Source organism: Stereum hirsutum, assembly GCF_000264905.1.
Source record: "Stereum hirsutum FP-91666 SS1 unplaced genomic scaffold STEHIscaffold_5, whole genome shotgun sequence".
Taxonomy (NCBI): Eukaryota; Fungi; Basidiomycota; class Agaricomycetes; order Russulales; family Stereaceae; genus Stereum; species Stereum hirsutum.
Genome location: NW_006763135.1, coordinates 1,090,347 through 1,111,859, shown reverse-complemented (window position 1 = coordinate 1,111,859; position 21,513 = coordinate 1,090,347). Strand labels below are relative to the sequence as shown.

At 51.4% G+C, this 21,513-nt stretch overlaps 8 protein-coding genes across 8 annotated transcripts; 3 read left to right on the top strand and 5 right to left on the bottom strand.

Moving 5' to 3' along the window:
* The first annotated feature begins 787 nt into the window (after positions 1-787).
* On the top strand, positions 788-1,797 carry STEHIDRAFT_94973 (uncharacterized protein). The gene is made up of 3 exons (XM_007302698.1): positions 788-1,007; positions 1,068-1,154; positions 1,215-1,797. The coding sequence occupies exons 1-3, from the start codon at positions 832-834 to the stop codon at positions 1,387-1,389; spliced, it is 438 nt and encodes a 145-aa protein (XP_007302760.1). The 5' UTR covers positions 788-831; the 3' UTR covers positions 1,390-1,797.
* Positions 1,798-1,923: 126 nt separating this feature from the next.
* On the top strand, positions 1,924-3,253 carry STEHIDRAFT_167428 (uncharacterized protein; the record flags this gene model as incomplete). Its single annotated transcript, XM_007302697.1, has 6 exons — positions 1,924-2,112; positions 2,197-2,267; positions 2,360-2,416; positions 2,533-2,626; positions 2,706-2,730; positions 2,828-3,253. Exons 1-6 carry the CDS (start codon positions 1,964-1,966, stop codon positions 3,251-3,253), a joined length of 822 nt encoding a protein of 273 aa, XP_007302759.1. The 5' UTR covers positions 1,924-1,963.
* A 253-nt stretch (positions 3,254-3,506) lies between these two features.
* Positions 3,507-7,745, bottom strand: STEHIDRAFT_120278 (chitin synthase). The gene is made up of 18 exons (XM_007302696.1): positions 7,430-7,745; positions 7,137-7,373; positions 6,902-7,066; positions 6,623-6,848; positions 6,391-6,558; positions 6,298-6,337; positions 6,219-6,244; positions 6,027-6,159; positions 5,623-5,972; positions 5,488-5,568; positions 5,290-5,424; positions 5,173-5,229; positions 5,056-5,117; positions 4,939-5,005; positions 4,748-4,879; positions 4,591-4,694; positions 4,118-4,532; positions 3,507-4,052 (listed from the first exon to the last, which is right to left on the bottom strand). Exons 1-18 carry the CDS (start codon positions 7,666-7,668, stop codon positions 3,999-4,001), a joined length of 2,691 nt encoding a protein of 896 aa, XP_007302758.1. The 5' UTR covers positions 7,669-7,745; the 3' UTR covers positions 3,507-3,998.
* Positions 7,746-8,471: 726 nt separating this feature from the next.
* STEHIDRAFT_94966 (like-Sm ribonucleoprotein) lies at positions 8,472-9,428 on the top strand. Its single transcript, XM_007302695.1, has 4 exons — positions 8,472-8,716; positions 8,788-8,889; positions 8,976-9,029; positions 9,113-9,428. Exons 1-4 carry the CDS (start codon positions 8,603-8,605, stop codon positions 9,134-9,136), a joined length of 294 nt encoding a protein of 97 aa, XP_007302757.1. The 5' UTR covers positions 8,472-8,602; the 3' UTR covers positions 9,137-9,428.
* A 1,271-nt stretch (positions 9,429-10,699) lies between these two features.
* On the bottom strand, positions 10,700-11,960 carry STEHIDRAFT_55265 (uncharacterized protein; the record flags this gene model as incomplete). Its single annotated transcript, XM_007302323.1, has 6 exons — positions 10,700-10,998; positions 11,073-11,188; positions 11,358-11,389; positions 11,454-11,560; positions 11,616-11,803; positions 11,893-11,960. 6 exons carry the CDS (start codon positions 11,958-11,960, stop codon positions 10,700-10,702), a joined length of 810 nt encoding a protein of 269 aa, XP_007302385.1.
* Positions 11,961-14,417: 2,457 nt separating this feature from the next.
* STEHIDRAFT_130033 (uncharacterized protein) lies at positions 14,418-15,275 on the bottom strand (the record flags this gene model as incomplete). The annotated part of the gene is made up of 2 exons (XM_007302694.1): positions 14,418-14,507; positions 14,601-15,275. The coding sequence occupies 2 exons, from the start codon at positions 15,273-15,275 to the stop codon at positions 14,418-14,420; spliced, it is 765 nt and encodes a 254-aa protein (XP_007302756.1).
* Positions 15,276-16,979: 1,704 nt separating this feature from the next.
* Positions 16,980-18,474, bottom strand: STEHIDRAFT_76759 (acyl-CoA N-acyltransferase). Its single transcript, XM_007302371.1, has 6 exons — positions 18,426-18,474; positions 18,299-18,368; positions 18,151-18,238; positions 17,986-18,095; positions 17,791-17,919; positions 16,980-17,706 (listed from the first exon to the last, which is right to left on the bottom strand). Exons 1-6 carry the CDS (start codon positions 18,444-18,446, stop codon positions 17,660-17,662), a joined length of 465 nt encoding a protein of 154 aa, XP_007302433.1. The 5' UTR covers positions 18,447-18,474; the 3' UTR covers positions 16,980-17,659.
* A 676-nt stretch (positions 18,475-19,150) lies between these two features.
* Positions 19,151-21,461, bottom strand: STEHIDRAFT_76757 (uncharacterized protein). The gene is made up of 7 exons (XM_007302370.1): positions 21,150-21,461; positions 20,857-21,092; positions 20,789-20,806; positions 19,923-20,731; positions 19,827-19,864; positions 19,574-19,750; positions 19,151-19,496 (listed from the first exon to the last, which is right to left on the bottom strand). Exons 1-7 carry the CDS (start codon positions 21,387-21,389, stop codon positions 19,329-19,331), a joined length of 1,686 nt encoding a protein of 561 aa, XP_007302432.1. The 5' UTR covers positions 21,390-21,461; the 3' UTR covers positions 19,151-19,328.
* Between the last annotated feature and the right edge of the window lie 52 nt (positions 21,462-21,513).

Genomic DNA, 21,513 nt, shown 5'->3' with positions numbered 1-21,513 from the left:
CGGGGTTGTGACATCAAGAGAGTCGACGGCTGTCGACGGCCAGAAGCTGAGAAGAAGTCGGCCAAGCGTAAGGTGCGGAGCGAGAGTTGGTGACTGGAAGAAGGAAAACCGTGACGGACGTCGAGGTGATGTGATGGAGAATTTTCCCGAACTCCTGCGCGCTTGGATTTTCTCGTCACGATCTCGCCACGGATATCATCATATGAGGGACCTTGAGGCGGTTGTATCATGTATGACGCCGGTGAGGTCGACGGGGAAGCTAGAACGTTCGTTGGCGACGGATACGATTCACATAAACGAGTAGGATTTTGAATCAAGCACGAGAATGTATAGGATGTCTATTCCCACCGTCAGAAGTGGGTAGCGTCGAGAGGATGTCGAGAGAAGATTGTCTAGGAATGTCCGGATCTCCGTGTCTGCTGTTGGGCAGGCTAATGTCGTCGTTGTGAGAGAAGTGCGGGTTAGAAAGGGAATGTCTGTGGATATATTTATCAGAGTTATAGGCTTTGGCAAGACCAGTTCATAGGCTACCCAAAGAAGACTGCAGGCACAGTTGTGCCTTCATGCTTAGACATGATGAATGACGCTGGTGGTGTCAAGAGGTAAGACCTGAGGACCTTGAAGTTAAGGTGAAGCCTGAAGGCGACGAGGGCCAACTCGGGCCACTACGATTGCCTGTGCCACCTTGTGCCACTTGCCCACGGTAGTGGGGCAGCAACGGTCACGTGGTATGTTCAGAACCGAACATTGAAAACGCGTTCTTTTGTTCTCGTTTCTTCCAGCCCACCACCTGCACTCACCTGCACGCTCACTCACATTCGCACCTTCATAATGTCTGCCACGCCTTCTTCCACCGAGTCGCCCATGCAGCCTCTGCATCGTCCTAACGGCGGCGCACGCGTTGCTGTCCCGCAAGCACCGTTGGGCAACGCAACCAATGGTCCTAAGAACATGGGGCCTGGAGCAGGTGCGAGGGCCTTGCTTGCGAAGAGGATGGCTAAGGGACAGTGAGTATCCTCTGTTGAGAAGTATCAGTGTGCTGGGCGATTGCTGAACTACTTGAACAGAAACCCAACGTATGTCTCGCCTACGGACAACATGTTGACACCATGCACCAAGAAGCTTGACGCTGCAAAGAAGAAGCATTTCACGAAGTACGCTTTCATTTTACCTTTCATGGAGGCTGCCGATTCTTATGCTTCTCTCTCATTCAGGGGTACCGCCAAACCAATGGGTAACCTTCTGAGCGCTGCGAAGGACAGTGCAGAGTCCTCTGACGACGACGACGACGACGACGACGACGCGGAGGCAGCACCTTCATCAAATCTTCCGACTCCCGCCGTTGAACCATCACAGAACAAGATGGACACAGACGACAATCCTTTCTAATCTCATTACGATTTATTGTCTTCACGCACCCCCGACGAACAGCATGCGATGCGATGTACACGCCGCCATAGAGCTGTATTTTCCATCACTGTTGTTCTTGGAGTCTTCGGAGATTCTTTTTATTTGCGCCTCCTGGAGTTTGTATAAGGTGTTTTTGGTACGATTACATAGAGCAGGCGTCGCTCATCTTCATCTTCATGACCAGACCTTTTTTTATTATTCACGATCGTCTTACCCCCCTCCGCCTCCACCTCGTCGCACAAGCTCCCGCCCATCTCGCTATCCATTTATGCTTTGAGCCTCTCCCTTCGTCGTCGCCAGCATCGTCACCATCCACCACCATCATCTATATATGCCCCTCCTTTGTACTATCTCGTCTCGTCAATCGACCTCGGCGTCAGCCTGAGCTTTTTGATTGTTTTTCCCCGCCATCTTAGGATGAACCGACTTTCCCACGCCTGCATCGTTCGGAGTTGCGTCACGCGTCTGTCCTCCGGAACCGCGTCATCCGCGTACGCCGTACTCACCATCCCACCCAACAAGTGCATCCATCTTATCCTCTCACGTACTGACGATGGACATCTCAGACCTTCCGTGGCTTTCCGCTGGCAGAGGCATGTCTAATGCCGGTCTTGACGGTAACAGCTACGAACAGATGACGAGGGACTTGCAGACCATACTTGAGCATCAGGAAGGTGGTGGGAGGGGACGTCTGACGGCTCAGTCAGTGCATATGCATCCTTGTACTTTTGTGTATACCTGCTGAGAGTCGTGTCGTCTCATGATTTTGATTTTGATTTTGCGTAGGCAGATTCGGGAGTTGACTACAACGTTGCCCAAGCTATCTGAGGAGCAATTAGAGAGCCTGGGACATCACGGTACGCTGATGCTTACGCGGCCTTGTAACTGTAACTCATCCATGCTCTCGCTCAACCCGTATCGTATTGGCGTTTGGCTCGAATCGAACTAGAATCATCATGCCCGATCTGCATGAACACATTCCTTGCTTCTCTCGCTGAGGAAGAACGTACGTCCAAACGAAACTTTGTTCTCTGTCTTTGACGGTGGTGGTCATCACTCAGCCATACACATTCCCATATTATCCCATTCGTCCCACTATTGCCGTGATCATTGCGTGTACAGTCGCTCTCGTCATGGACTCGCCCGCTCATCCCGTGGAGGATCTCGGCGTGACGCGGCTCGTCAGTACCTGTGGCCATCTATTCTGTCGTAAAGAGTTGAGTATTAGTGTTTATGGTCATATCCACCTATTTCTCTATCCTTCTTGTATGACTGACGTCGCGTGACGATTGTAGTATCCTGACTTGGATCCGAGACGGCGTGAGTCTCGAGCTTCATCGATCATCGTCCATCCTTCGTCTTCACAAGGGACCTAACTAGAACTCACGATCCATGCTGCATGATGTCTATCACACAGCACCCTTCCTGTCCCCTCTGCCGCACCTCATTCTTCAAATCCCGAGATATCGACCCCCCTCCTCGCACCACCACCGCCACCGCCCCCACCACCGAATCCCCACCAACCCAAACAAACACAGACCCACCAACCGACGACGAAGACGACGCGTACGACCAAGCGATGGAACGCATCCTCGCCGCCTACCGCGAAGAACGCCAACGGATCCGTGCAGCGCCCGCTTTCGATTTTCTCGGCAGTGGGGGTGGGGGCGGCGGGTTGAGCTTCGAACAGCTCCAGGCTCATCTTTCTGGTGGAGGAACAGGGGAGGGAGGAGCGGGTCCTTCGCCTTTTGGGTTCATGTTTGGGTCGTCGACGGGTGGTGTGGGTGGGGGGCGTGAACGTGAGGAGGAAGGTAGGAGGGAATATGCGGGGATGTATTCTTAGATTTTTATTTGGATGTGGTGCTCTCCTCCCCACCTTATTTATTCGATAATTACTTGCCTATTGAGCCCCGAGCTTGGAATTGGATATTGGACGCTTGCTTGCTTGAAACCCTCGACACGATTCGATCCAGGTCATTCATGTATGTGGTATGTACTACCAACGCAGCACGGATTAGTCTGAGTGAGTCCATTCTTTGTCCATTTGAGTATGCACGCGATTAAAGAGAGCGAGGTCGATCGAAAAGAGGGGAGAGGGGAGGAGTACCAGATCAGAAAAAAAAATCAACGAGAGCGAACGAAAGAGACCGGGAAGAAGCGGGTGGTGGTGGTGATTCATACAGAGGCGCGAGCAAAAGGTTGGATGTTGGATGGTGCGAATTCATGTAGTTAACTTGTCAAGTTCATATTCAAGGAACGGAACGGATTAGAGAATACTGAATCGCCACCGCAACGGGAGAAGAAAGACGAACGGGCAGGTTTTCAGACGTAAGAGGGCGGTAAGTAGGCAAGAAGAAGAAAAAGTGAAAGTTCAAGAGAAGAGAAAAGGAAGGAAAAAGGAAAGAAGGAAAAGGTTTCCGTATGCTCCGTCATGAGAGAGATGGTATCGATACCGAGGAATCACAGAGGCAAGTGGATAGCGGAAGATGGGATATGGTGTAGAGCTCGTTGTACGTGAACGTCCATGAAAGAGAGGAGGGAAGAAAGCGTGACCCAGGACGTATGAATTAGGTACGTAAAGATGCTCATCAAGCTCTCCTGCACAGGCGGAACAAGTTTCGCCTGAAGAAGTACCACAAACACTGCCCAACACGAACCCGTCAGCATCATGTTCGTGACAAATGAAAGCAAAGTGAAGAGCACACACCCCGATGAATCGAACCAGCGAAAGCCCGAATGTCGAGTACAAGATGACCGCGAAGTAGATGTTCTGCTTCGAGCGGAGCGACTCGTTCTCTTCTTCTATACCCTCCGTAGTCGTGTCGTCCTGCAGACCGTTGATGTTCTCGATAGCGACGGCCAATGCCGCGTTACTCAACATCCAGGCTGCGACCAAACGAGTACGGAAAGTCTTATTCTCATCGTCCATGGTCGGCTTCTCGGGAGCCTCCTCGACGTTGATCTTCGTGACAGCACGGGTGACCGTTTCCTTGAACACGGCATCGAGATCCTCTTGGACACGAGCGGTGTCTTCCACGACGGGTGAGTCGCCTGTCTTGGGCTTGGAAGACGAGACTGAGGGCAGAGCTTCTGCCTTGTCGCTACCCTTGGTACCCCAAGACCTAAATGCGATGGTGGATCAATAAGAATAATAGACCTCGAGCGAAAACGGAGACTTACACATCGTGCAAGTTACAGAAGGCGTAGACGTTGAGGACGTTCGTGAAACTGGGAGCGAGACACAAGTACTGGAAGAAACTCGAGAACATGTGCCACGGGTCGCGCTGTGCACTGCGATTCAGAGATGAATCTCAAACAATTTGAAAATGGAACGCACGTAGAGGAAGGACGCGAAGAGATAGATTCCCAAGGTAGACGCCATGGCGGCGATCAAAGCACCAACGGGTGGTTCGAAGAATGTCGCGATGATCTCACTCGTCGTCTTGTTCTGTAGTTGACTTGGAATATTCTACACGCTGCCGATCAGTATACCTCCAGAGGAAATATTGGACAGAACGGATTGCCCACCAAAAACGCCTTGATTGTCAACGCCCAGGAGCAGACGATTAGGTAAACCGCCAGAAGAGCGTACACCCTGTGGAACAGATCAGTTGAGTTCTTTGTTGCAAGATCGCAGGGACGTACCAGAGCGTTATGGCGTATGTCGCTCGTTCACCTTTCGGTCGATTGCCAAGAGCAAGAACGAACTGAGAGTGCGAGTCGTCAGAACTACGCGGCCTAGAGGAAGTAGGGTACACTGACTTGTAAAGCGAGGAAAGCGAGATAGATCCATTTGAATGCTAGGTTAACCCAATGCGTCTGAAAGATAGGGAAAGTCTGAGCACGGTAGTTTTCTCATGGAAGACAGTATAAACTCACGATTTCTTGGCCGAGGCTGTTGTTGCCGCCGAAAATGACGATGCCTTGATCGGGTAGTAGGTCGATGATGATACTGAAAGTCAACCAGATGTTCGCCAGCGAAAACCAGGTGAAGATCAGAGATAAAACGTTGTACTGAGAAATACAGACACAGTGAGCCATCCATCGCATGACCATGGAGAAAAGGAAAATACTGACGAGGCCCTGAACGTGGAAGAAAAACATGCGAATGATGCCGTGACCTGACTGATATAACCGGAAGAAGTGCACAAGGGAGTACTATGGCACTGTGTTAGTAATCCCAATTTTATGGGAATGAAGAGGTAAGCTCACGATAGACGCAGCGAATGAACCGTTCAACCAACGACGACGCTGACCGATGAGTTCAGCGGCAGTCTCTGGTACATCAGTCTCTGCCTTCGATGGCTTGACGTATGTCAGAGTCCATCGAGCGCCAGCCTTGGCGACGAGCTCGAAACAAAGGATACGATCTTCGGCCAAGAACATGTTTTTCGTGAAAATGTTCATTCCGTAGATACCCTTCGCTCCCAAACGGTCCGCCAATGAGTGATCACCATGGAAGTATTGCTCGAGAGGACGGCCAAGGATGGCACGGAAACGGTATGCAGAGAAGGCACCGGGCAACACAGAGACATAACCGAAACTGCTTTCCAGAGGTTTGTCTAGGGAGGTGTTTTAGTACGGCTGGTCGGATGAGATGGAGAGAATGTGCTCACCCAAAATGTTGGACATCTTGTACTCGAAATTCTGAGCAGCAACGAGGGGGTTCAGGAGCTTCCTGCCCTTATTGATCATAGCGTGAATCTCTCCACAACATCCTCCAAGGTTCGCATCGTTGTAGAAGGCATCCTGATTTAAACGTCAAATTTGAACGTGGTCAACTGCGTAAACCTGGATATGGTGCTTACCCAGAGGTAGAAGATACTCTTGTGACCTGGAAATGGTGATTTAGTCACAGCAACCGAAAGTCGACAGAGACGAGCCTACCTGGCTTTGTTCCAGCGTCAATAAGAACGCAAATTTCCGGCTGTTTGCTACCATTAGACGACGAAACGGCCTGAGAGATTCTAACGAACGTACGTTGAGCATTTTGCCGATAGCATTGAACAGCCAACGGTGAGAGTTGATCTTCTTCTGGTTCTTGGCCTTCAAGACGAAAATGATCTGAACCGGAACCAAATTATTCGGGTCATCGCCATGGGGAAGCACGAGCGCCGGCGTCGAATCAACGGAGAGCTGAGTTGTGTACTACACGTTGGTGATGACATCAGTCTCTAAACGGCGGCTATGCAGATAGATGATAAATATATACCTCAAAGATGTGAGCCACGGTGTCCTTGCCGTCGACCTGCTTCTTCATTACACCATCCTGGTAGACACCGACCGTCGCCAAGATATCGAGGACGGTTTTGTCCATAGCCTCAAGACCATCGACGATGAGGGCGACTGTGATCCTCTGCCAACCTGGGACACCCTCCTCTGCGCTCCTCCTCCAGTACTTGGACTGCTTCGTCTTGCAGATGTCACGGATGTTTAACCTGTGACGGACGCTTAGCGACAAGGCACGCGTAATGAAGAGTGAGGCACAAACATGACACCGTGCAAGGTCCGTGCGTAAAGGGTCTTGTCCTCGTTATACGACGTGACTGCGATGAGAAGCTCCGTCTCGCGATTGTACATCTTCGTCCGCAGAGACCAACCGTTGGCCTCGTTGAACTCATCGGGATCAACAGTTGCTGCGCTATAACGCATGTGGCTATATTTAGGACAAAAGGGGCGACTCAGTTTTTGTGACGACGAGGGCGAGAGGGGTATCTATCACTGACGAGAACTCAGTGGTATTCACACTGGAGGTCCATTTGGATTCGATAGCGCTGTACACCGGGGTGGGCACGGCATACTCTGTGATGAAGTTACCGTTCGTAAGCTTGACCTTCTTGGTGACACCACGCTTGATGGTTTGCCGACGACGCCAAGCGGTGTCGACACCACCCGAGAGGGACGACACGGACGACATGGGGCGCGATCCGTAGGGGTCTCCGAACTCATTGGGGTCAACAGGCCTGTGGTCGTGGTGTGAGAGGCATCAAACGGACAGCATGAATGAAATGCAACGCACCCTGGAGGATAGAAACCACCAGAGAAGTTTTGTCCGGACGTCAGAGGGAGTTTCTCAGTAAAGTCCTCATCTGAATAGTTTCCAGAGCGGTCCTGTTGGAGAGAGACGGTGGAGTCGTACGGTTGGGGCTGCGGCTCGCTGAACTGGAGGGCGCGAGGCCTGTCCGCGAAGGGGTCCCCATAGGGTTCATTATGGCTGCTAGAGGAGTTCTGGGACGAAAGAGGGGGACGGTTATCCATAGCTACTCTAAGCGATGGAGAGGGGAAGAGAAAGAAAGGAGAGACGGGCGACGGTCGCTGGCTCGCTGGCTGTTTGGTCTTGTCGCGGCGACCCGCTTGTTATGGTTCGCTTGCGGGACTGTAACGAGGCGAGCCTTCGACTTCCTCTTCGGTGGCACAGCTTTTGCGCCCGCCACTCCGCCGTAGCACTCGGTTCTTCCGTCCACCACTCATCTTTGGACACTGTGCAGAAAATATATATACTCAACAGATAATCCACGTATTTACAAGTGCACAAAACCCGCAAATTTTAGCATGTTCGTACGTCAACAAAGTCCCCGACGTCGGTCACCGCCCTTCGTTAGACACACACATCCTTCAGCAACAACGCGAGCTTCCGATCAACAAACACGGTGAACTTCTCCAGTTTAGAACCATCACCCCCATCAAGTCAACAGTAAAGATCACCTAGCGCTAAGGCGGCAGCCACCACGACGATAGACAGTATAACTCCTTGCGGTTCCTCTAGCGCACAGATTCGAATTCGAGTCCTACGACCTCGGGCAAAGTGGCATTGTGGCGATGTGCTGGCGTTTATTGCTTACACGCAGCGCTCATCTAATTTTTGAGGTTCTGTGATACCCTTCGACGCTGCCTGGCACAGCGATGACGCGCGTCGCGCGGTCGACGCGTTGTTGCGGCCAGCTGCGGGCCGGGCGCCTTGTTCGATCACCCCCGGTCTGATTCGCGGTGGCGAGGCAGACGTCGACGTCCTGTTCTCTCCTTACGCGTCCTCCATCGCCACAGACTTCGGGCACACATCAGCACAACATTCACTTAGACTTTGAGGTACGCTCGCGTTCTGGTCAATGCTCTTGCTCTACGGACTGTTGAGCCTTCAACTGTGGTAATTTCGGCACTTCCCATCATACAGCACTAAAACTGTGGCACTCTCATGGATTCATCTGCACCTGGCATCCAAGAACCATTCGATCTCATTCGACTGTCCCTGAGCGAACGCGTCTTCGTAAAACTACGGGGAGATAGAGAGCTCACCGGTATCCTGCACGTACGTGAGCCTCCACCGTCCGTCGTCCACACACCGAAATCTTTCAATGGCATGACCGTTGGTGACACTAGGCATATGATGGGCATATGAATCTCATCTTGAGTGATGTCGAAGAGACCATCATGATCGTTGATGCTCCAGAGGGTGTCCCACCGTCGCAGAGCGTGGTCAACGTACGTCCATCATTCTCTCTATTTATTCTACTGTCTTTCGCGGCGTACCTGTAGCTGATTTCGTCCAAACGACACGCGTGCTTTAGATGGCGAAACGAAAAGTACCGATGCTGTTTGTGCGAGGGGACGGTGTAATCCTGGTGCGCATCGTCCCACGTTCTCCTTCCACACTCTTCTCCCAAACCATGGAGGAGGCTATTCTGATCACTGAAACACATCCCAGGTATCGCCACCCTCCCGTACATGACGAAAAATCACACAGGAATCTACCTATTCTCATCCTCCTCGCCATCGCCACTCTGACCCATCCCATCCACCACCAGCATATAACGCTCTGGATCGCTCGAATTAATTTGAACCCGGGCGGAGACAGTTCTGGCTCTCAGATTCTCGTGGGGCTCGTGTGGCGCACGCGCCATCTTGCAGTTCGCAGTTCGCAGTTCGTCATAGTTATACCAATGGGTATCCGACTCCCATCCGTCCTTTGTACTCTAGAAGGGAAAAAGAGCAAGGCCCGTCAACTGTCGGGCTATCTCACGAATACTTTTTTGATTCCCTGTTGTATTGCCGAAGCCGGTCATGGTCATCTATACCGCCCAACGCGCGCTCTCTTCGTTCATTAATGCGATCCTATACGGAGAACTTCAAGGTCGAAGGCTCTGTGGTGCGTATATGAGCTGTCGCCGTGCTCTACAGTCCAAAAAGGTTAGGATACACTCGCCTTGTCCGGCGCATCAACGGTGTCATAGAGCTTTCCACTTCCTCGCAGTTGCGCGTTCGTACACTGCTCATCTGAATCCACTGTCCTGGTCGGATCAACCATTGAAATAATTCCCGTGGCACCGAGTACTCGTATGTATGTGCTTATGAGCCTCGCAAGTGCCAGTGGTCGACGTTATTCAACGGCTCACGGCTCCAGCGCGATTGAGCTCCATCATCCCCGTAGAAACCCATCAATATCTTGCTTCCAAATCGGTTAATCTTGTCTGGACCATGAAAGGGAATACGGGATGATATTGGCAGGTTTTGAGATCGAAGGTCCCAAAGCAGAGCGGCCCGGTAGATTGGATAGGGGAGGGAGTGGGGTCCTAATAAAAACCACCTGGATCCTTGCGGATCTACAGGTATCAGGCAAGTAAGACGAGGTCGGATGTGAGGTTATCGGATCGGTTATATCTTAAGATGCTACCACCACTTCTCCGGCTGTGGAATAAGAACTGCCTGCTAGTAAAAAGGTGCCAGTGTTCAGACTGCGCAACTTTTCTGTCGGAAGATTATGTCCCTTATGGCACGGCAATGATCATGAAAAATCACTTCCTTTTCAATGCCTTTTCTCTTCTCTTATTGGACGGGAAAGACGAGCCAATGAGAAAAGATGACCCTTCCCTACATCCACCACGAAGACCACGATGAAGGCATCAGGATACTTCGGAGTTTCTCATCAAAGATTCGGTCAGACAGACTTGAACGGATCAAAGATGCACATTATAGGAAGCTACACATATATGTGACACGAGAAGGGCGAAAGCTAAAATCGAATATATGGCTACAGGAGGACATTATCCATCAACATATATACGGACGGCTGAAATATGTCCAAGGTGGCGCCAAACAGCCCAGAATAAACAAGCGTCCGGCGAGGAAAGGGGAAGTACTACGTAGGAGACGAAGATCAAGAAAAGTCCGTATTCGAAATGCACAAGAAAAATACTCTAATTCAGAAGGATAAAAATGTTGAAATATCACGTCCGTGAAGGCCGTGGTCCATCGGAACCGACGGCGATGTGAATTGGGGATCCACACCGCCCGCCTAACCGCTTGGCGGGATAGAAGTGAGGAATCCTGCCATGTCTCTCGCCACGGTCTTCGCCACTCTACTAGTCGGATGGAGGTGGTCGAACCAAATCGGACCACCCATGGCCCTCCTCGCGTTCAAGGGGAACCCATTAGTGAGCGGGTCATCCAGGATGCGAGTGAATGTGGCCCAGGCGGAGAAGACGAGTACGGTTGCATCGGGATGGGCGCGAGCGAACGCGGTGGCTGCTGTGGCTAGTTCTTGGTTCCAATTCGTGAACGGCTGTGCGGACTCGGGATTCTCGTCGGGTGGACCTAGAAGAGATTGATGTAACACGAAGTGAGCATGGACCGAGTCATTGAAAGCACAGGGCTATTGAACCACTCACCGACCGGTGAACGGTGTATCGGGGGACAGTCGACGAAGAGGAAGTTTCGTGCACCAGCTGTGTATAGTTCCTCTTGTGCCGCGAATAGAGCAGTGATGATGTAGGTTATTTCTCTCCTGTCATTTGTGTACCTGGGGGCTGAGCATCAGCGACTGTTGACACGAACTGACGCCCAATCACCAATAGATCTCTGAGTCGACGTCGTTCAACCACACTGTACCACAAATGCTGTTTGCTTTGGGCATGGTAGATGAAACGAATGACGGCTGTAACCAAGGGACTCACAATAGCCTACAGTCTTGGACGCCAATCCAAGTCTGGGTCAAAAATCAGTGATTTGCGGTGTCTATGATTGGCAAGAGCATTCGATAAGGTACTTACCACGAATAAAGTATCGTTTGCAGTCCAACGAGCCCAATTCGGTCTGCGCCCAACGGTGGGCAGAAAGTGCTCCCTGATCTGCCGGGCGACTCCAGGCGCAGTATCACCTGCAGCGAAGTTCAGATTATAGTACAACCTGTTAAGAGGCCGGAAACACATTACCGCGAACTGCATAGTCGTAGACGAGCAAATTGGACTGGCCATGCGCGTAGGTGGTGATGAGGTGGCCCACCCAATTTGGCTGTCCGGGCTCGTTGACGACCGTTCCAGGAAAATTGACACCAAGGGGGCGTGCGGCGGTTGGGGGTGGGGCTTGAGAGTGATATCCGATGTAGCTATAGGAGTCACCACTAATAGCGTGGTAAATCAACACTGCCATCAGCATAATGTCTGCGCGAAGTAGGTCGTGCGATATGTGTGGGAGGATAGAGTCACTCACAAGATGACTAGCCTCTTGAGACCAGCGTATCCGCGCCAGTGAGGACCAACATGGTATATAGTCGACATCGAGCGAGTACACGGCAGATCACTGTCGGTGTGTTAAGAAGATGCCTCTGGGTGCTTGTGGTTTTCAGAATTCCTGACCCGGCCTCCTTTATAACACGGCGGGATAGTCCCATACGTCAGAGCGATGATTGGAAAAAAGAGGGAGATAGGACAGGCGAGCCAGAGGCGATTCATGCCCATCGGTGTCTACAGCGTACGTGGGCAGTCGTCTGGAGTCGGCAAAGACAGCCAGATGCAGAGAAGCTGGCGCACCGTTTCATTGATGAGCATCCTGAGATGGTCGGGACTTCGAATGGATCTGAAGTTGATCACTGAGTTGAGCACTGTGAGCCTGTGAGGGAACAAAGAGCAGCTCCAAGGATCAGAGACTCGATATGGTGTCCGGTGCTTTTTCTGCAAGCCCGTCGTGGACGCATTGGGCTCAGGGATGACTCTTGGTCGGTCAACTAATCCCCAGACGAAGAGGTCAGTATAACTCGAAGAATGATGAAGGATCGAACACGGTCGTTTTCACCCCGAACGAGCTTCCCGAGAAAGAACAATGGCATTCTGTAGGCCGTCGGTGCACGTTGCACATGCGCGTAGATGTTCGGCCTCCAAGCCATCGAACCCTCGCGGAGCTGTAAGTGACCGAGGCAAAGGCGCGAGTTGAGGAGATCACCTTTTCCCAGAGCTTCGATTGAATAACGGCGATAAACGCCCGAGCCCGCCGTTCTGAGAGACGCATGTACAGGATGACCGTGACGACGTCGCCCCTTTTCGCTTCCTCAAAGTCACGGAACTCGTTCTCCGATAGTCCCACGAGCGCTCAGAATAAGCCGTACGCTATTGTACGAAGTTTTGTTTGGATATCTTGTCTATGATCTGAAATGGAGACATGAGAGAGGAGTCGGTCCGCATGGATGTGATGGCCGCTTACTGTCAGTGTGCTGCATGTGTGGTTTCTGGATGCGGGCCCGGAAATTTCGTGTGCAAGCCTGACTAGGAATCTAAGAATCAGATTTCAGCGAAACTGACTTGAATCCTCGGACGAGACGATATCGGAGGTTCGCATAACCGCCACGATGCGCTATATCGGTTGCACTAACTGAGTAAATCTGCATGAAAGCAAAGGCATAGGTTGTAGACACTCACAGTGCATTGCCTGTAACTGGATCACCCCTGGAACTCTTTGTGGTGAAGATATAGAGCTAGGCGCGCTTTCTCCTTTTGACATCACATCTACTTGTCTAATCCGCATGGACACGTTGGTGACAGACAGGGAGTGGGCGTGTGGCTCTGCACGTGAAATGTACCTGAAGGTGTCACAGAGGAAAGGTGCATACGTGGCTAGGTGAAGTGATCAACTTCCACCTCCACCGGCATAAACCAAGCTCAAGACAACACGACTAATCACATCCGTACGTGATAGCAGAGCCGACACGAGTTCAAAGGTGATCCTCGCACCTGGAGATTCATGGCGCGCAAGTACGCGGTCCGTGAAGTTCGCGGAAGTGAGGCTGGTACAGGGCCCTGTTCTTGCAGTGATACAGTGATGCAACGTACTTTAACTGGCACTGCCGAACCGAGTGACCGGGTGATGCGTGTTTGAGAACGCATACTTATCCCAGTGTTTCCTGGTGCCAAAATAGACGGCGTTAACAATCATATCCACTCGTAGACATCGGCCAGCAACAACTGTACCGTGTAGCCAAAATTAAAGGCAGATGTTGAATGGACAGACTGTATAGCTGAATGATGATCAGTCATGTAGTACGTGAATGCAGATTTACCGCACTACAGGACCTTACCAGGCAGTCACAAAGCATCTTACGAGGCTTCATGGGCTTAACGACGATCGGGGTACATCAACCAAACTTCATGAGAAGCATTTGATTCCTGCCAAAGACCACGTCTGGGGGTTTGCTATCCGAGGTGAGATCAAGACTTGCCGTTTAGATAGTGACAGGCCCCTGGGACGACCTTGCCCAAGTGAGGGCAAGGAGCTATGTGCCGTATTCGTGGCTTATTCAAAGCGAGGCACACGGCGGACGCGGTTTGAAAGTGTAACAGTGCGTTTCTATGAACGAACAGAACAGGATAGTGACGCTGATCCTGCGGAAGAATCTGGCGCTGCCTAGCGGAGAGAACTTCCTTTCCCGTCCAGATTCCGGGGCAGGACCTTTGTTCTCTACGCGGTTGCGATTGCTGTCAGTCGACGCTGGTCAGCAAGGAATTCAAGAACAGCATATCTACTCACGGTTTTATGCAAGGTGTTGTTCTCTTCAGGTACACCAGGAAATGCCGGTGACAGTGGCCCGCTTGATGAGTAAAGTCCGTCTGAACACGTAGCCGCTGTGGTGTGGCGTAGTGCGATGCCGCTGGAGGCGCAGAAAGCGTAACGTTTCACTAGTACATTATGAATACACTCTTGAGTCGAAAGTAAAACATACACATATAATTCAGGGTGTCATATCGTCAGTCATCATCGGCGAACCAGCGGTCCTGGGCGTCTTCTCCGTCTCCATCCCACTGCTCGTCCCAATCGACGACATCATAAAGGTCAGACTGAAGAGGAACCGGGTAGATGTCCGCGAAATGAGATGATAATTGACAGATGTTGTCAGCATGGAACCATAACGAAACTGCCGGGAGAAATACCTGTAAAAGGCCATAGATAAACTGCTCGCGTACACGACGGTCAAAAAGACCTTGCATCTCCTCTATTGAATCATTTTGCGGTGGTATGCCGCCAGAATTTGAGCGTCCTTCCATTCTGCTCGGGACTTCTGCCTCTTCTTCCTCTTCGGAGCTCTCATCCTCCTCGGGGACGAACTCTTCGGCTGCCTTCGCCGCCATGTCCCTTCGAAGTCCCCGAATCCTTTCTAGTTCCCTTTCTTCTTCGTAGCCTCCTAAAAGAGAGCCTAACTTTCCCACATGGTGCCTCTTCTCTCCAGAAGAATTCGTGGAGCTCCCGCCAAGGAAGTTTCTCTCCACCCAGTCATGCTCTTCCCTCGCGCTGTCCTTTCCTACCGAGGTTGGAGGTTCTGGAGGTCCTTCCCATAGAGCAGGCCATGAGCGTTTGGCATTAGAGGTTTTAAGTTCAGATGGCTTTGATTGTGTGTAGCGAAATCGTCTGTTTCGTATAGCGGGAACAGTAGATCGTTCGCGAGCGGTGGTTAGAGCCGAGAAAACCGAGAGAAGCTCTGGCGGTAGTTGGTGGATGTGCAGCGAGAGAAATGAGACAGGCTCATTAGAAGGTGAGGGCGAGTAGTCAGATGGAAGGCCTAGATATAATAGCACACGAGCAGCCTCAGTAGTTCTCGTGGTAGCCATGGCTGTGGAAGGTAAACATCAGAGCTGATGAAGCCGACGGAGGCACAGGAAGGCGACGACCTTTGAATTCAACAAGGACAAACAACTGCTTCGCTCAAGGATCTTATCTTATCTCATTATTCCAGCATCACTTGGTTCTCGACGATCGTCATGGCTCTTGCCGCAAAGTCTCCAGGAAGTAAACAAGAAGGGCAGAATATCCAATCTACAGAATCCATCGCCCCGCAGTATGTCACAAGTGATCCAGCGAACGGCGGCTCTGACCCTCCAGATGTGCTGCTCTGTGTATTCATCCATGGGTAAGCGCTAGTACTGGCGTTTGACTTCAAAACATCCGTCGAGCTGAAACTTGGGACATAGGTTCAAAGGCACGGATTTGACGTTTCTCAACTTTCCGGCTCGCCTTCAGCACATTCTCTCCGAGACGCTTGATAATGTCAAGGTCGAATGCATCGTATTTCCTGCTTATGAGGTACCCGTCCATCTCGTTTTAGTTGTCGATCACTCTGACAAATGTGTTATGCACTTCAGACGAAGGGAAACCTAGTGCGCATAGTTTCCACCTCACTATAGAAGATTGTCATAATTAATGTCGGAATGTAGACTGAAGCTGTCATCCGCCTTGCGGATTGGCTTACTACATTGACCGTGGAGCGTGAGGTAGCGAACGGTGCAGGAGGCGGAGCAGGCAAAGCAAAGGTCGTCCTCTGTGGTCACAGGTTCGTGAGGTCACTATCTGTTTCACGGTCATATTGGTTCATTCTAACAGCACATATCTGTCCCCCTAGCATGGGTGGTTTGTTAGCTGCCGACTGCCTCCTGGAGTTCATCAACACGAGACCAGACAAATCAGCCCCTCTGTGGCCAAACATCATTGCGTGCATTGCTTTTGATACACCCGCAAGTGTCTCAAGGTGCTTTATCGCCGGCCCTTATACTCACGTAATGTGTGGTTAGTATCTTGGCCTTCATCCCCAGGTCTTCAAGAACAGTGCCACCAAGGCGTCGCAGTACATCCAAACGGCTCACAAAGCCGCTTCAGAGTTATTTTCCACGTTCTCATCGGTTACATCCTCCACCTCTTCCGCATCCTCCAACAAGGCGCCGCTTGCTATCCTGCCCGCGCCCTCATCCTCGACTGTCTCGACTTCATCTGCAGGGGGCTGGAGCAAATGGGCGCCTGCTGCGTATGCAGTAGGTGGTGCACTGCTTGCGAGCGCCGCTGCTGGCACTGCGTACTATAAGAAGCAGGAACTCGCGACAGGGGTGGGGACGGTGGCTAAGGGCGTAGGTAGCGGATATGTGGCATTATTGGATCATATGAAGTATGTTGGAAATCTGTGGGATGAGAAGGCTATGTGGGACAGGCTGGAAGGTCTTGCGAGAGCCGAAGAGGATCTCGGTGTTGTTTTCAAGACGTGAGCTCGTATTATTACGAAACGGGACTACGACTAACTATCTATACGGAACAGATTTTTCACTGCTCTACCACCGCGCCAACCTTCTTATCCCGGCCGTCGCACTTTCATTGTCCTGCCTCCTGCGCCACAGAAGCGACCTCCGGTACCACGATCGACTTCGGTCCCGTCCCATTCTGATTCTCCTGGCGCTATGACTACCATTCCTCGCTCTCCGACCACCAAACCATCTCCTCCGTCTCCAACTCCCTCACCAAACCCCCATTCTCGATCTCAACCCCAGTCTCGTACCTCTTCACCGGCACCAGCACCACCAAAACCCAGCTCGCAGCCAGTGCCTCCCACTGCACCGTCCATGTCGGCACTGACTCGCCACAGCCATGACTTCCGCACCAACTTCATCGAACAGCGGAATGGAGCGGCACCAGACGAAGTCCAGGCGCATATGGGAATGTTCGAGGCCGCCACGAACGATGGATATTATGAGATGGGGCTGAAGGTCGCGCAGATCGTGAGAGGGGCGTTGGATGCTTGGAAAAAGAGGCAGGTCGAAGAGCACGCAAACATAAGCAGGAAGAGTGAACCAGGACTAGGCGACAGGTCATCCTATCCGAGTGATGATAATTCACAACAGGAGAAAGAAGAGACGCAAGGAGACCTGCATACGGGTCAACTGGCCGACGAAGTTAATCTGATATCGCTGGGAGACAACGATGCGACCTCGAATGATGTATTGAAAAAAGCACAGCCGACAGACGTAGACGATCTGTATTTTAATCCTTTTCGTTGATTTGGAGGAGGGGTGCCACATGCCACACACGTCCTAGGGAGTCGTGTCTTTCGATCTGGAGGCTGTATGTGTGTATTTTATTGAGTATGTACAACAGTGTATGATGATACTGTCGGATTTCGACGGGATCGACTCCACACATGATGAACGACGAAGTCGAATCGCGAGACCGTGTGTTACTTTAGGGAGAGTCGCATTGCGTACGCGTCTTCGCCATCCGCGTCTATTGAAGGAAATTCGGAAAAGGAAGGTGTTCGGCGTCAATGTAACGATTTCTCCCGTGAGGAGTTGAAAAAATAAGACGCACAGTACTTCTTCTCAATATCCTTCACCGTGAACCCAAGCGTGTCACGGTAAAGCCCTAAGGCTGCACGGTTCGAACGGCGAACGTGGAGGGAGACGTAAGAAGCTTTGTATACTGTCGCCATTGCTTCCTCTGAGATAATATTTCAAGATTGATACATGAGTATATGTGGTTGGGTCAGGATTTATTGGGACATACGGGATTGGATCATAAGTTTCTTCGCAAGACCAAGCCGTCGATATGATCGTAGCACAGAGATGGACGTAACATGTCCGTGCATTTCATCCTCTGGACCGACGTCTTCCTCCCTGCACGAGCACGATATTGGTCGAGAACGAGAGAATCAAGGTTGGGTTGACGTACATCTTCGCCAGAATATACCCAACCACTCGTCCTTTGGGATCGACCGCAACGTAGGAAAGAGATGGCCAGGTCAGAGCATGATACAGGTCTAGATGCAGACAGATTCACTAGGAGGTCGGATGAATATTGTCGAGTAGTATGTACGGACAGTATTTCATGGTGTAGTTCTCGGGAAGGTTGTGCAGATTGCAGGCCTGCATGCCCATGAGGTCGTCTACCTTAGTGCAAAAAGAGTCAGCAAGCACGTAAGTATATGAAAAGAACAATATGCTGACTGTGGCTGGCCGGATATTCATGGTGGTGTACTCCAAGCAAGATAGACTCGAGGCAAAGTGATGTTCGTCAATGACATTGATGGAATTTCGAGTGCTTCACCTGCGGCGAATGCCGAGGCTGGTGCCACACCAAAATAAATCCAATTTATGGATCTTGCTGTGCTCGACGCTCAGTAGGTCGAAACTTCTGGTCTTGTTCGATATTGGAACCACACAAAATATGGGAGGTACAGCAAGTGTATTTGTGTAGTATAAAATAAGCGAGAGTGGGCGAAAGCCCGCCGAAGGCGAGCCTTCCGAATCCCGGCACAAAGCCACTGTGGCGCGCCACATACGCTTTGAACCGCGAGAATCGCCGCGAAGATTGATTCTTAGAAGACGCAGACATGAGCACACCTCGCTCAAAGCATACAAGTAACCATTAAAAAGGCGGTATAATGATAACGACAACAACCATCTAAATCTATGCATGCATGCAAAGTCCCGCCCTACCTCTAATGACTCTAGGAGACGGTCAGAGGGGAACACGAACATGGTCCGGGCCAAGGACTAACGAGGTTCAGCAATTCTGACATATAACGGCGGCTTCGGACTCAGGACCATAATCAATCAGACCTACGAGATCCTCAAGACTTCAGGATCCAGGAGTCCGCGCAAATGGGATTGGCAATACTTAAAATATGTATATGTGCAACGTCGCGATGACGAAAACGAAAGTTGGTAGTCGTGTGGGGGTATAATGCAGTTTCTATCTAAAAAAAAGTGCAAAAGATGAATAAAGAAGAATCCTATGCGCGTTTGCGTATGACGATAATGTAAAGTTGGCAGTGGACGATGGATGGTGGTCGGGATGGACCAAAGTGGGACGTAGGAAGAAATGTATAGAATAGAATAGAAGATGTTTTACTGCGAGGACGGCGATGGTGAGGGATCCGCAGCGGGTTCGGCCAGCCAAGACATGAACCGTTTGTAGCCTTCGCCACCCGCGAGGAGCGCCTGGCCATGTCTTCCTTCCGGGTCGAAGAACAGGCCTTTACGGACGCCGTGCTCCGTGAGGTATTTACGGACGCGCTGTAAATTAAATGCCACAGAACAATGAGCACAGGGTTCTCAGACATTCATCCTTGCTGGGGAGGGAAGGGACGTACCTCGGCGTTGATGATGGAATCTTTACCGCCCAGGAAGAACGTCGCCCGGGATGGATCTCTCGCGTTGGGGATCTCTTCGTACCAGAGAGAGTTTGAAGACCAGTCGAAGTGGCGTTGGAGGGCGTTGGCGACTCCTAACTCGCTGCCGACAAAGTACCGCATGACGAGATGCATACCCTAAGAAACAACAGTGGCGATAAGTGGACTGACAGAACAAGACAATAAGCAAAGATAGAGAAGGGGAAATGCATACCGTTGTCGCTGGTCTGTAGAGGAAGTTATAGCATACGTCTACCAAATATGTGTTAGTTCGTGCCATCTTGAGCGTGAGCATTTCAACGAGACTTACGTCCTTCCCAGCCACAGAACGTGACAGGATCAACGAAACACGAACGCGTAACGCTATTCGGGAAAGCCTTGAGGAACCACGCATGGGCATACGACCCATTCGAATGGCTGACCATCGTCACACCCTTCCTCTCCTCCATCATCCTCTTCTCATTCTCCAAGGCTGACTTCTCATCCTCGCTATCACTCGTCACCTGGCGCTCTTCCGCGGCCCAACCGAGATCACGTAAAAGTGCATGCATGACCTGCGACGTCTCTCTCCGGTTCATAGGCCGAAGGAAATTCGGATGCCAGAATTGCTGACTGATGTGTGGTTGGAGCGGGACGAGCAACGGACGGTCGGGGAAATTATGTAGGATGCGGGACAGAATCATCTTGTACTGCAGGAGTCCGAGTCCCAGGCCATGCAAGAACACGATAGGTCTCGGCCCGGTCTTCGAGTTCCATCCTGCAGGGATGCGAAGGAGATAATCGAGACCATCCTTGGAACCGAAACGCATGTTCCAGCGGTGCATGAAGTACCGTTTGAGGATGACGTTAGCGAGCGTGACAAAGGCATACCAAATGAACGGACGCTGGTGGACGTTGACGGGGTCGATGTTGAGGAGGAGAGGGCGACCGTGCGGGTTGGATCCTTCAGGGAAGGTCTTGCCGGCGCGCTTTTCAACCATCTTGAGGGCTTCTTGGAGGACATTGCGGTGCGATTCTGGGAGGGCGTGGGGTTCCGGCATATTGCTGTTGAAGATGGCCCAGTAAAGCCATGCATCGACGTCGGACTTGTGGATATGAGACCAAGGGATTTGACGGAACCTGTAGTGATGAACGGGGTGAGGTACGGACGTAAAATGGTTTACGTTGCTCGCCTACCATGTTCGAAGATAATTACTGAGTGGACGAATCAGTGAACGTCCTGGTACCGCGCATGATGTACTCACCGGAAGTCGATAGCTCGAGGGTCATGAGCTTCGAGTTGGACAATGGCCTCCTCCGGACTACAAGGTCTGCTTACATCCAGCGTTTCCTCGTCCGTATCACCAAATATGTCACTGGCCAGTCCGCTTTGAAGGACTCGACCGAATGCTTTCTGCAGTTCGCCTAGATTGCCAGAGCCGATAGTCGAAGGTCCATCGACGTGGCGAGCGAGGAAAAAGTGGTGTATAGAGAAGACAACCTAACGTAGATGTTTCGGTCAACGTCGTTGAATACGATGAGCTGGACAGACGCTTACTTCGAGACTGGCAAAGGCTAAGCAAAGGGTACCAAGCCATGTATATGAATGTGCCGCACCGGTCCAGAAAGCGTGGACGACGAACAACCAGGACAGGGGCGCAACGCTCCAGATAGGCACAACGGTGAGGCAGAGCACGATGTAAAACGAGAGATCGCGCGGTAAAGGAGGGTGGGCTAGTTCTGAGATGCAGGGAGCAGGCGCAGGTGCCGCCTTTTCTTCCTTGCTGTGGTCGACCATGACTTACCACTCGACGTGAACACGGTCGCCGTCTAAGTCGAGTCTGCGGGGACGATAGGGAGATGGTTAGCAGAAATAGAGAGCCGCGGTCACCTGACGGAGTATCTTTGAGAGCTTCAACGGC

Excerpts from the sequence above, each read along its gene's own strand:
- STEHIDRAFT_94973 (XM_007302698.1), top strand. The coding sequence starts at position 832 with ATGTCTGCCACGCCTTCTTCCACCGAGTCGCCCATGCAGCCTCTGCAT. Across the intron at positions 1,008-1,067 it reads AAGAGGATGGCTAAGGGACA|AAACCCAACGTATGTCTCGC; the intron begins GTGAGTATCCTC and ends CTACTTGAACAG. Across the intron at positions 1,155-1,214 it reads AAGAAGAAGCATTTCACGAA|GGGTACCGCCAAACCAATGG; the intron begins GTACGCTTTCAT and ends TCTCTCATTCAG.
- STEHIDRAFT_120278 (XM_007302696.1), bottom strand. The coding sequence starts at position 7,668 with ATGGATAACCGTCCCCCTCTTTCGTCCCAGAACTCCTCTAGCAGCCAT. Across the intron at positions 6,338-6,390 it reads CTATCGGCAAAATGCTCAAC|CCGGAAATTTGCGTTCTTAT; the intron begins GTACGTTCGTTA and ends GGTAGCAAACAG. Across the intron at positions 5,973-6,026 it reads CAAGATGTCCAACATTTTGG|ACAAACCTCTGGAAAGCAGT; the intron begins GTGAGCACATTC and ends ACACCTCCCTAG.
- STEHIDRAFT_94966 (XM_007302695.1), top strand. The coding sequence starts at position 8,603 with ATGGATTCATCTGCACCTGGCATCCAAGAACCATTCGATCTCATTCGA. Across the intron at positions 8,717-8,787 it reads AGCTCACCGGTATCCTGCAC|GCATATGATGGGCATATGAA; the intron begins GTACGTGAGCCT and ends TGGTGACACTAG. Across the intron at positions 8,890-8,975 it reads CGTCGCAGAGCGTGGTCAAC|ATGGCGAAACGAAAAGTACC; the intron begins GTACGTCCATCA and ends CGCGTGCTTTAG.
- STEHIDRAFT_76759 (XM_007302371.1), bottom strand. The coding sequence starts at position 18,446 with ATGAATATCCGGCCAGCCACA. Across the intron at positions 18,369-18,425 it reads TGAATATCCGGCCAGCCACA|GTAGACGACCTCATGGGCAT; the intron begins GTCAGCATATTG and ends TTTTGCACTAAG. Across the intron at positions 17,707-17,790 it reads GGATATTGAGAAGAAGTACT|ACGCGGATGGCGAAGACGCG; the intron begins GTGCGTCTTATT and ends TTCCTTCAATAG.
- STEHIDRAFT_76757 (XM_007302370.1), bottom strand. The coding sequence starts at position 21,389 with ATGGTCGACCACAGCAAGGAAGAAAAGGCGGCACCTGCGCCTGCTCCC. Across the intron at positions 19,865-19,922 it reads GTTCTGTGGCTGGGAAGGAC|ACGTATGCTATAACTTCCTC; the intron begins GTAAGTCTCGTT and ends CATATTTGGTAG. Across the intron at positions 19,751-19,826 it reads TCTACAGACCAGCGACAACG|GGTATGCATCTCGTCATGCG; the intron begins GTATGCATTTCC and ends GTTGTTTCTTAG.